This window comes from Eptatretus burgeri, chromosome 1 (genome assembly GCF_056783735.1).
Source record: "Eptatretus burgeri isolate ZD-2024b chromosome 1, Ebu_testis_v1, whole genome shotgun sequence".
Taxonomy (NCBI): domain Eukaryota; kingdom Metazoa; phylum Chordata; class Myxini; order Myxiniformes; family Myxinidae; genus Eptatretus; species Eptatretus burgeri.
The window spans coordinates 5,281,615-5,294,195 of record NC_140961.1 but is presented as its reverse complement, the minus strand read 5'-3'; the positions used below and the strand labels follow the sequence as shown (position 1 = coordinate 5,294,195).

The 12,581-nt window shown below is 41.2% G+C and overlaps 1 protein-coding gene across 2 annotated transcripts in view; it reads right to left on the bottom strand.

The window, feature by feature from the left end:
* The window catches only part of LOC147033802 (heparan sulfate glucosamine 3-O-sulfotransferase 1-like), a 170,781-nt gene that overhangs the window by 21,231 nt on the left and 136,969 nt on the right, over positions 1 to 12,581 (bottom strand). For both annotated transcript variants that reach the window (XM_085871218.1, XM_085871210.1), the window contains one exon: positions 10,137 to 11,010. In XM_085871218.1, coding sequence (XP_085727344.1) covers positions 10,137 to 10,913 — 777 coding nt within the window. In that variant the 5' untranslated portion in view covers positions 10,914 to 11,010. The remainder of the gene's footprint in view (positions 1 to 10,136; positions 11,011 to 12,581) is intronic.

Sequence of the window (12,581 nt, the reverse complement as noted above, 5' to 3'; positions counted from 1 at the left end):
TGGGACAGTGCCATCGGCGTTCTTGAGATCCACAAATCCCAATGCCATTTCACTACGCATCTCCTACGTCTTCTCCACCTAATGTTAGAGTGAACCTCCCGTTCGTCATCCACCTACCCTTTCTAAACCCCTGTTGCTCTTTGTTGATCTCCCTCTCCACACTCTTCCTTATCCTCCTATCCAGCATCCTCTCCAGTACCTTGATGACATGACTTGGGGCGTAATGCCCCTGTGCCTCTCCAGATCCCATATATCGACCTTCCTCTCTATATTGGCACAATCAGCCTTGTCCTCCAATCCTCTGGAATCGAACCAACTATTATGAATATATTCAACAGCCTATTCATCCAACTGACTCCATCTTCTGCTGCAATTAGCATCGCCGTACATACCTCATCAATGTCTGGCACTCTTCTCTTCTTCATGCTCTTTAATGCTGTCCACACCTCCTCCTCGATAATGTCAACAAATTCCACTTTTCCCTCTACATAACACAAAAGCTCCTGCTCACCTTAGCTTCCATCCTGGTTCCACAACTCCTTAAAATAGTCTTCCCATACCTTCAATACTACTACCTTCTCAGTTAATAGCTTCCCTGTCACCTTCCCTTCCCTCCACCCCACCCCCCGACCTCACATCCTTACTATCCTCATTCCTGTCATGAGCCAATTTATAGATCTTCTTCCCACCATGATCTCAAAATTTGAAGTACACATCTGCTTCCTTATCATTCCTTGCCTTAACCATAGCTTTCCTTGCTCTTATTTTGCCCATATAAGTGCATCAACTCTCCTGGTTGTCAACCTCTATCCTTGATCTTTATACTTTTCTATACCTCCTTCATATCACAGAATACCTTCGCTACTTCATCCGTCCACCATACCTGGTTTGGGGAAGATTACTGCAATTTGCAGTTAAACTGTAATTCTCCCAAGAGCAACATAAATCGAACCTCATATTCCAACATGCATCACAATAAAAAGACAATCACATCAGACACATTCGAAGTCCTCCATCCTAAGAACCCTGTCAACATGAGGAATATTATCCTGTTCAAATGTTTCACTCCAATGAGGAATCATTTCCAGTTTATCGTAGCCACCTGAATAATGGCTCACGTCAGACACCATTTTCCGAGTCATACAATTTTGACCTGGATCCCATTAACACGACCATTCAGGTAGGTTTCTGTTCAGATGCTACTTGTCGTGGGAGAAGATGGAGTGCTATTCCTAGATGATGTGCCCTTTCCTGATATTCTTCACACACAAAACTTCAGCAAATCCCCTAAACGCCTCTTTGTACTTCATCCACTCCTCCAAACCTTCAGCTTCTTTGCTAAATTCCTCGTACTTGCTCCTCACCTTCTCTCCTTGCACTCTACGGCGACCTTGTCCCTGCACTCCCGCCAATTTATCATCTTCCGAAACCTGAAACTTCTTGCTTTTCTTAACTTCCTTGCTTTTCTGCATGCATATAACAAACTGCTCTTAACTTCCTTGCTTTTGTGCATGAGTATAACAAACACCACAGGCTTGTGCTAGGTAATGACATGCTTTCGGATGACACCGCCTTACAGTCCTTGATCCTGCACAACTGTTGCTTCCGAACTACTGACATTTTCCAGATTGTCTACATCTGATGAATACAGCACTGATGAATTGAACTGAAAATCCACTCCGTTCTTTAAACTCTCACCCACTCTTTTCCCTTACAAAAACTTATTATAACCTCTGATGATATCTCATGAGATCTCGAAGAGAAATCTGATGAGAATCTCATCAGAAGTATGTTTCTCGGATTTCCTCTGTCCAGCGAAGAGGTTGCTGGGTGGTATTTTGACCAGGAATGGAAAGGGGAAACGAACCCAAACAACTTATACTGCATCGTTATAATTTGTTTCTTGTGTAAATGGAGGCACCAATAATATCCGCTCCCACCGGGAGCGAAATGTCGTGTCAATGCCCCCCTCCCAGCTCGAGGTCCTGCTTCCTCTTTGAGTCTGTCGAGCTATGTTTTCGAACACGATGTTTTCATCTCAAGCACAGATAGTTGTAAGACGGTGCAATTTGTTTCTGAATATTTTGCTCGCTTTTGGGAACACTGGGGAATTGACTTGAATAGGAACTGGCACACACATCATCATAACAAAGTCTGCCTGGTTATACAATTACAGAACATCCGGTGATATTTTTTCCAAAAAAGCAATGCATTATGTTGTTCGATCGGAAACAAAATAACGAATACTAGTAATTATGTACCAGGCTTTCCTTAAGCTACCGATACCTCTGCACTATTTGCTGCTCCATGATCATAACTATGCTATGCTAACATGAGCCACATACATCAAGGGACTGCCATAGTGGGTTCCAAAGGGTCTACCCCCACTGTTTCATATTGGATGTTGTCCATATTGCCAAGTGCATGAAAAAGCCAGATGAATCGGACAAAATAAAATAATTAATGCAGCCTATGTACGTTATATTTAATGTCTCACCAAGGTCGTGTAGCCATTTATACGAGGAGCCAATTCCTGTATGGGCCCCATAAATAGGGTTTCACGCAACGCACACCACGTAAAAGGTTTGATTGATCATTCTACTTGATCAAGCTTTCTGGAACATTTATCGGGTGAGTGTCACTCAAAATTATTGTGTAAGGTTGTTTTTTTGTTTGTTTGTTTTTTTTCCAGGCCTTTTTGTTGTCAGTGCGGTTGGTATTTGAGTGATCACGTGAATGGTGAATTAGTGCGGGACTTTGGTTCTCCATATTTCTATATCTTTACAACTGATGTGAGTTCTGACAAAGAGGCTAACATTGGAGTCAGAAAAGAAATGTCAATCACCTTTTTTGTTGCATTTTGGTAGCTACAGTACAAAGGTGTTAACCCTATCAGGTGTTGCATGGGGAAAGGGGTGGTGGAGTTGTTCGGAAGAATCACGACCATCCGATACCACTGAATAATGCACGGTGAGGTCGATGCCGCTTATTCCTGGTACGTGAAACACCTTGAAACCCATTGCCTAAAGAAAACAGACTTTTTGGAACGCCGGCTGTATTTTCCATCCAATCATTATGTAATTTTCTTGAAAAAAAAAAAACCATTCTCCATGGGTATGCACTCCTATATTTTGAAAGTTTTGTGTCAATGGCTCAAGTTGTTATAAAGAAAACAAATTTAAAAGTGAATGAATGGAAAACAGTGATGGTGGAAGAAGAAAAAAAAGGTGAGGAGGGCCTCGTCCAACGTTCCACAACATAGTGAAGGATGGTTGTGGCCAGCTATTACCAAGGCATCATATCGAATTTCAATGTATTATTCTGTGTTGCAGGCATAACAGTAAAGTATGGCAACCTAAGGTTTGGATGATGAGGACAACAGCACTTGTTGCATACTTCCTGTTTTACCCACGACAAAACGAAGAAAGACAACAAAGTTTTACAACTGCATACTTTGTGAGGATGATACTCAGGAGCCGTTCAGAAAAGCCAAAAAGTCATCAATAGAGACACGTACGTCTGCTCTCCGGCACAAACAGGATGAGTTCTTTGTGTGACTCTATCCCAAAATGGAGACACGAGAAATCTTGGATGTGTACCAATTTGCATCCCAATTGTTACAAGATTTGCACAAGCGAGCACAACCTGGATCTTTTCCAGAAGAGACCTGGTCCATCTTGTCCTGCTGATGCATCAGGATCCTTCACAACAAAACCTAGAAAATCTGAGAGACGGTCCAGATTTTGACTGGTCTAGGTGGATGTTTTGTCGAAAGAAATCTCACAAGACAGTAAGAGAACTAATCAATGTATGCACATTTGACTCCTGTGAGTCTGTTGAACATGTTGCAGAATCATGGGGTGATGAAGAGATGCAACATTTCCTCCATACAGTCGTGTGCACAATGACCTCGTGTTAGTTGAGGCAAGACATCACACAAGAAAAAGCTTCTCAAACTATACCAGCAAGTCTAACATCAAGCACCGAACATTCAAGGCAATTAAAGATGAAGACAAATATGCCACTGCCTTTCGTGTACTCATCGAGGATCTCAAACCTGAACTGAATGCTGGCAAGGCGTATGATATGGACAATTTCTTTACTAAGTGCAAGACTTTCCTTACAATACAAGGTGTTGATCCAGAGAAAGAATTCAAGTGCACGAGACAACATTTAAAGCTCAAGATGATGGGGAACTTTGGGAACAAAGTGGTATTCCATCAGCATCCTGTGAAAATAAAACCAGAACTTGTACACACGAATGGCATTTCTCTGCAAGATGTTGTGAATGCAGTATTCCAACATTCCATTTTCCCTTAAATCACCAGATAATCTATGGTCGATGAGCGAGCTCTCGACAAAACAGTGTGTACTGGGTTTCTGTTTCGCACGACAATGATGACCAAGGTGGGTATTGCTCACTCTGGAGGGATAGGCATCAAGACCTACACCTCGCTTCGCCAAAATCTTGCATTCCAGAGAGCTTGGACTGGTTCCTCCGTTGGATCATTTATGTTGATGACAGTAATGATGCTGGCGGGTTCCCTCCCGATTGTATAAATCGGGCTGATGAGAGGAGAATCCTCATGATTTCTCAAGCTGTGCTGGGCACTTCGTCGCATGGAACAATCAAGTCTCCCAAACACACATGTTGGCAATGGATGGGAGGTCGATTCTTAGATCCAAATTATCAGATGTTTTCGATGATTATGAGATGAACAGACAGACAGACAGCATTAGCCTGTTATAGGTAATAATTTTTTGATCCAAATGATTGTCTTCTTCTTTCATATGCTGCTTATGGCTGTGGGTAGCATCATTTGTTGGGTGAACAGCTGTGCCGCTGATGCATTGCTCTCTGTAAGTTAAAACAGGAATTTGTAATTTGTTCAGGCAGCTAGTGATAACTCGCCGACTCTTCAAGAAGGACACTGTGGGATCTTTAAAGACAGAGTGAGTATAATTCAAAATTTTAAAAATGTTTCAATCCACTCCTTTTCAGTGGAGGTTCAAACCAAAGCATGCACTACTGAGCTTTGCAGTGAAACGGTAGTGACTTTTGTTCATGACATCTATAAGCAGTAAGGATGGTTAATGAATGTGATGTTCACTGACTTCCAAGCAGATGGAAGATGACCTCAGGTAAACGATAGGGTGAATAGAGCAGAGTGTTTGTGAAGTACAACATGTTGTCTTTCGATTACACCCATCAGCGAAGTGATGGGTAATTTTACTAGTAGTATATAAAGGGGACATTCATTTTCTTATCACCATAGTCAGCTTTGTCATGGATAATTTAAAAACTATTTCATTACAATCACATTATTTGACAAAATACTTGAAAATTCTGTTTTCCCAAATTTTTTGAAAGCCATTTTTATCTGCGCTGATTGGTAACATTGTTACGTCCGAAGATGACCCAGAATTCCATCATGATCGGCAAACAGATGACCCAAATAGATTTGGTTCCAAATGTGTCAACGCAAATAATAGAGCTAATCAAGGACAGGGAGGAAGCTATTGCTTTTGAGCAATTTTCATTATCGAGGTTCGAACCAACATATACCCATGTAATGTGCAATTGGAAAATTCTCGAGGGCAACCACAATGACTGTTCAATTAGCAGGAAGTAATTTGACCAAGGCGAGGGATTTTCACCACTTCATGCAAATTCAAATGGAAATTAGCACGTGACAAAAATGAAATGAAAACAATATACTTTTAGATTTATTTTTTTTTAACCAAAAATAGTTGAATGATCTGGAAGAAATATACATGCATCACTGTTACGCGGAATACTGGAGCTTTATATCTATTTCGCTGTATGTAAAGATTATTATATATATAATTAAAAACACACCACCACGTAACCATCACATTATTAGAAACACCTCACCTCCAAATAATTTGGCAGCCGTATTGTTAAAAAAAAAAAACCTTCAAAAATCTTCTCTGAAATAGCTGAACAAATCGAGGTGAAACTTTACACATTTGACCGTCTGTCCATGAGGAACAAAATGTTCACACATATGATGTCATAGGTCACATGGTTTGGCAGCCATATTGCATTTACAGTAAAGACTATAAAAATACACCACTCAAAAGAAGTCCTGGCGAGGGTCTGCAATCTCTGATTGCTCTTTTTCTTGTTTGAGATGTGTTTCCTTATTCGATGGTACGTGGATGCTGCACAGTCAGGATAGTCCAAACAGCCTTAATAAATTTGATAAAACAAAAAACCAAAACAAATGAAATCGGTTGCAGCTGAGAAAACAAATCTAATAATTATGTAGAAGGCCCGTCAAACTAATGAAATGGTCACATAAAGCACAGAGTGTTCGTCAGATAAGATCTGGTGTGTAAAGTGCCAAGTGAAGACCACCCCATGGTTGGAACATCAGACTTGAGCTCTTGTCACGTGACAGATTTATTGGTGGGACATGCCTTTTATTTCCTTAATATATCTTAATAGCCTCTTCCTGTGTCTAACCTCCCTTTGTATTCCCTGAAATAAAATATATCTAAATGTCTTCATCTGTCCTTGCTCCTTTTGCCCTCTCCCACCTGTGCCTTCCCCAAGATAACTTCTCGAGAAACCCTCACCTGCTCACCCTCCCAAAGTCTACAATGGTTTCCAAACCTGTCCATTCATCCCCCTATCCTCCCGCTTGTGGAATCACCTCTGTGTGTCTGTTGTCTTGTCTTCAAATGTGCAGCCTTTAATCTTTCGTTAGACTTTAGTCTTTCAAATGTGCAGCCCATCACTACCTCATGCCTTCGCACATGCACATCCGCAATCTCTTCTGCGCATGTTTCTTTCCCATTCTGTTCCTCTTTGGACCATTGGTACTCGTTTTTGTGTTATTCATCCTTTCCTCCTTGTGTATATCCATCCTGCCCGACCGCATGACCCTTTAATACTTTGTGAAGCTTCTCCTTGAGCCTTGATTCTTCAATACAAAAATGAGTGCGAATAAAGTGCTGCATTCAGTGTACGGATAAAGTTACGAGCATGCAGCATCCTCTAAAAGTCCACATTCCCCAAAATTACTCAGGCGTGGGTTTCCTACTCAGCGTTCAGAGTTTCTGTGGTTTGAAACATTTTTTCAGGTCTCGAATCCATCATACCTGACTTCATGTACTTACAATCTCAATCTTTCATGACCCGTAAGGATTAAACTCTGCCTGGAGCTTCACACAATGCACAGAAACAACTTACGAAAGATAAAGTGCACATTGCCGCGGTCATGACATGTGATTTCCTCATTCCAAGTAATACCTTAAATAAATGACCATCTACAAAACACCCACTACAGTATCCTCCCACCTCCCTGCTCGACCGCACTTTACGTGAAATGATTTTACTCAAAATTCCGGCGCACGGCTTATAAAGACAGCCGTGGACGTACACGGATGGCATTGCAACCTCACCGTGGTGTGTGAGTACACGCAGACCCGGCTGTGATTGTGAATTAGAGAACACGACCTTTCATCCGTGCCACAAGCGATGGAGCCTTCATCATGGGACTGCGAGGCGCATCCCATCATTGTCGAATGAAACCGTAGCACGGTACGACTTCTTCGATGGAGAACGGTTCTCAAGATATCAAAATATAATATTGCTGATAAGTTGGAACTTTTCTCTTCAATAATGTCAAAATGATGAATTTCCAAGATTTATAAACGTCAATGGTGAAGTCATATATCTCACTGATCCTCGAAGTCGATTGGATATTCCGTTTGGTGCTTCATCAAGGAGATAAGATCCAAAAGCAAGGTGTGGAATAGATTCTTGTTTTGAACGATTACTGAATCGGTAAGATGGGAAGGCAAGTGGACCAGTGTTTTCTTTCGTTGTTGTTTATCTCTACCAAGCACGAAATGGTATTAATTGGACGTTCGCATAAACAGTTGATCACAGTCGCTACATTGAACTTTCGAGCCTCACATTGTACATGTGCACTTGGATTTCATAACGATTCACCAGCATAACTGAACAGTGAAATTGCAATATTGTCAGATAAATCAACTGGCATAAATAAAAAAATGATGGGATTAAATTAAGGACGGTAATGATTGTGACATCAATACTGTAGGTTTAATCAATATCATCATCATCAGGTTTTCAGTCCCTGGAAGAATGCAGGCCTCCCTCAACTCATGTTGGAGATATTTTCATACATGTTACGTTTTCCAACACCGGGTTAGCGAGAGACTTGGAGCAGGGGATTGTAATTAGTTTGCAGTTCCACATCATCATCTTCCAGGTGATGGAGGTAACTCGCCGACTCTTCGCATGAGGGACACCCTGAGATCTTTAACATCCACCAACTAATTCCAGCAGACATGACACGCAGTTTAACATCCATCCGAGCGACAGGACACGCATGTTTATATCTCCCTGCGTACAAAACACCAGGATGATAGTTCATAGCTGTGCCGATATTCCAACCCAGGATAGACAGGTCAGATGTGAATATGCATTCCTCGACGTCTATGGTATCCCACCAGGAGATTCAAAAATATATATATATATATATATATATATATATATATATATATATATATATATATATATATATATATATATATATATATATATATATATTGATGTCCAATCAACTATTGGAATAATTAGAAACTCATCCACATGAACGTTTTTGTCAGTCCCATATTTTTCTGCAATAAGGGACATATTTATTCATATACAGCCTGTGACTGCTTGGCTGCATCATTTTCTGGGGGCACGGCTGTGCCGCTGATGCAGTGCCCCTGTTACCAGCATGCTGGTACTCATTTTGCAGACTTCGCAAGGATGAGAGGCTGAGTCAACCCTACACGGTGTTAAATGAGCGTGCTGACAGTGACTTGAACTCAGGACCCACTCAAGACCCTTGGATCTTATGCCAGCCATCTTCACCGTTAAGCCAACACCAGGCCTAATGAAGGACATGATGTGACCTGACATGAAATTTTTCAAATCCCAGAATGTTAAGCATTTATTTATTGACATCTCGCATGGTGTAAGTTATAAGCTACGTAGTCACGACAAACAACGAAAACTAAAAGATTTCACTGCAGTCCATCATCGTAAAATTTTACAACTCTTCCTAATGAAACCACAACACTTAAAATCACGATTTACTGTCGATCGTATAAAATATTTATGGGTAACCCTTTGTGATGGTTTTGAAAAATCGGGGTAAATCATGACAATCTAACTAAAGGGGGAAGGTTTTGGCCTGACGTTCGACTGAAGGTTGCAAGAATTTGGAAGTTGCTCGGGGTGCGGGCGATAGTTCACCTACTCATCGAGAAAGACATGTGGGGTCTTCAAGATCAAACTGGGCAAACAAATTGATCCTCCCATTCAACGTCTATCCGAGACACCATGCACAAATTGATGTACTGCCAGCTCAGCGAAACACCAGGATGGCAGTTTGTAGCTGGGGTCAAGATTCAAAATCAAGCTTGACAGCGCATAGGTGAGTACACAAACCTCAAGGCTATCCTGCCAGCCCAGATACTGTAGAGATAATGACAATAATAATATATTATTATCATCATCATCATTGCAATTATTGCAGGAGAACAACACAGTGGTATTCTGCCCTCATCAGATGTGTCTCCTTCCAATTCCTGGGTGAAATGAATGCGATTGAAATTGCCAACAGATGCCAGCAGTGAGTGGGTGGAGGGAATTGAAGTTGTAATTATTTGGCTGTCCAATCTGTAATGTGGTTTTTAAATATTCCACAGTCTATCTTGTAAGAATAAGTTTTTCGGCAGGTACCACGGCCAAATGCCGACTCGCTGTCTGTGACTTTAGCTGAGTATTGGTCACTATCATCTTGTTCACTATGAGGTATACACAGCATCGTTTCTGGTTTCGTGCCTTGGGTTACAATCTTGCATGGATCACCACTCGAACAATGGATCCACCATTGACTGGTATCATCACAATGCTTCCTGGTCTGTATCTGCTTTGAGAATACCTGAGCTTCTAACGGAGACTCCAATGTAAAATGAAATGAGTGAATCACAATTATTACGTATTGTTAGCATTGCTCTAACTATGACCGACAAGTATATGGTGCGAATAAGTCATCAGATGCAGGTATTTATTAATTTCCCACCTGTGTGTAATCAGAGATGAGCCTTTCCGTGGGGTCACGCACAATCAGCAAAAGGCGCATGCCCGGATCCATGCGGTAGATACGCTCGGGAGCGATAGACGATGTGAAATAAGCCGGCGTCTTTTCCACGGTAATCTGCTTGGGATGGGACATGGGCATCTGCTCACGATACCAATTCAAGCCTCGAGCAAAGTTGTGATCATCATCGAAAAAATGCACTTCGTTGTCAGCAACTGCCACGCCTGGGTGAAGGTTCAGCATTTCTAGGAGAGCTCGCGTTCCTCCTTTCCGCACTCCGATGATGATTGCTGCCGGCAAATTACGCCGCAGCCCTTCGGTACGAGGCTCGAGACCCATCGCTGCGTCTTCGACTGTTTTCCTAGTTACAGTTCCAAGCTCCATTCCATCTTCTCGTCCCTGCACTGATGTTATGTCGCCCTCGGGTTGTAAAGAAGCCCAGTTTGTCATCTTCCCTGTTGACCCTGACCCTTTCGGAATGTTTATTTTGTTTTCCTCCCACAATCCATCACTATTCTCCAAATGTTCCACTGTGTCTATTCCCTTTAACGCTATCCATTCTCCAATTCCCATCTCCTGTCGCCTTTCACTCCATGCCGCACTTTCTCCGGGATCTTTCGAGATCCATGACACTAACGATCCATTTCCCAGTATCCAAGATTCCTTTACATCTTCTTTTGCAAAATTGCTGGCAGGGGGTGCCGGAAAGCCCAGCACAGGCAATGCCATGCACAGCAGGCCAAGAGTAAGGCACAGCATGGCGGGCCGGTCTCGGAGACGCTCGAGGGCAGCAGCCAGGTGAGATAGTGCTGAAGGAACATGCAGCCGTGCTGGGTGCTGGGCAAAATGTCACCGTCTGTGAGAGAAAACACAACCAAGTTCAATCATCAAGCAACCAAGCATCCTCTCCAAATTTCACCTGTTCAGTTTTGGAGCATCAATTTTATCATGAATCACAGAAGCAACGGCACATTCCCCATTTCATCGACGTTGCAACAGCTAGATATATAATCGTCCAGGTGGGCTGCGTGCCGAAAGGTCATGCCAATTAATGGCACACTGTGAAAGGGTCAATTTTCCTCCTGAGATATTTCCCTTGGGTAGCACTTGCAAGGCAGCTAACTACAAGCCTGTTGCACTGCCACCACAATCCCAGATGGCAGAGTGTGATTGGTGTTGAAACTGCATTTTTATCCGCATATAAAATTTTTTCCCCCATCATAAGCCTTCGAAATAAAGATGATGCGCAGGATGTGTGAACATTTCCTTTGTGCAATTTCACCATTCATTGTCCATATGAGAGGCATGCAAGATGTTCTTAGAACAAGATAAGCGAAGCAACACAAGACGTGCCAAAGTTGTCTTATTTTCAATGTACAAACATATTTCATGGGTTAAAAAAAAACATTTTCAAATAATGATGTAAAGGAGTTCAGTGTTGGCGAACTGTACACCTGTTCATAATTACTACACTATATATTGCAGTAGATATTTTAGTTCCTTCGTTTATTTTTTCGACAGAGGGCGATGCCTGAAATGTCAACTGTATTTCTTTTAAAAGGGTGAATTTTTCATCCTCACCATAATTTTTTATCCTTGTCTTCTGGACATATATATATATATATATATATATATATATATATATATATATATATATATATATATATATATATATATATATATATATATATATATATATATATATATATATATATATATATACACACACTTTTTCACCCTTCTGCATCAGCTTCACACAACAGTTCCAACGTTCATTTACATTCAAAGTTATTGCAATTAAACTGAAAACTGAACAATTATTACCATAATTTAATTTCTCTAATTTGATATGAAACCATTGATTAAATGCAGTACTCATATAGTTTGATGTATCTTGGATAAATAGTTTCTACCACTCTTCTGTATTTGACCTGTGCAAAATTAAATTAAGAACAACTAGTATTGCGCATCAATACAAAACCTATAATACAACTTTATAACTATAACGGCGCTCGGTAGAGCACATACCTCCGTCGGGCTGAACAGTTTACGTTTTGTATCCCACCGAGGGGTCTGATCTGCATCAGGCATCAGAACCTTAACAAAAATCGAATCGACTTGTTCTTGTCGAATACCAAAACTCATCGACCAGGTTTCGTGGATAACTCATCTACAAATTTTTGAAATATCATGCTGTTCATCGTTTTTGGCCGCATCTTTCAATGGTGAAGAATTACTTTATAAATCAATAAAATTATAGTCTCCGGATCTGGATCTTCACCAAAATCGAATCAATTGGTCATTGGCAGATACCCAAGCTTTCCACCAAGTTTTGTCCGAATCCGTATATAACTTTTTGAGATATCATCCTCTAAGTATGCCTGGTGCTGGCTTCATGGTTAGGGTGGTGGTCTTGGGATCCTAGGA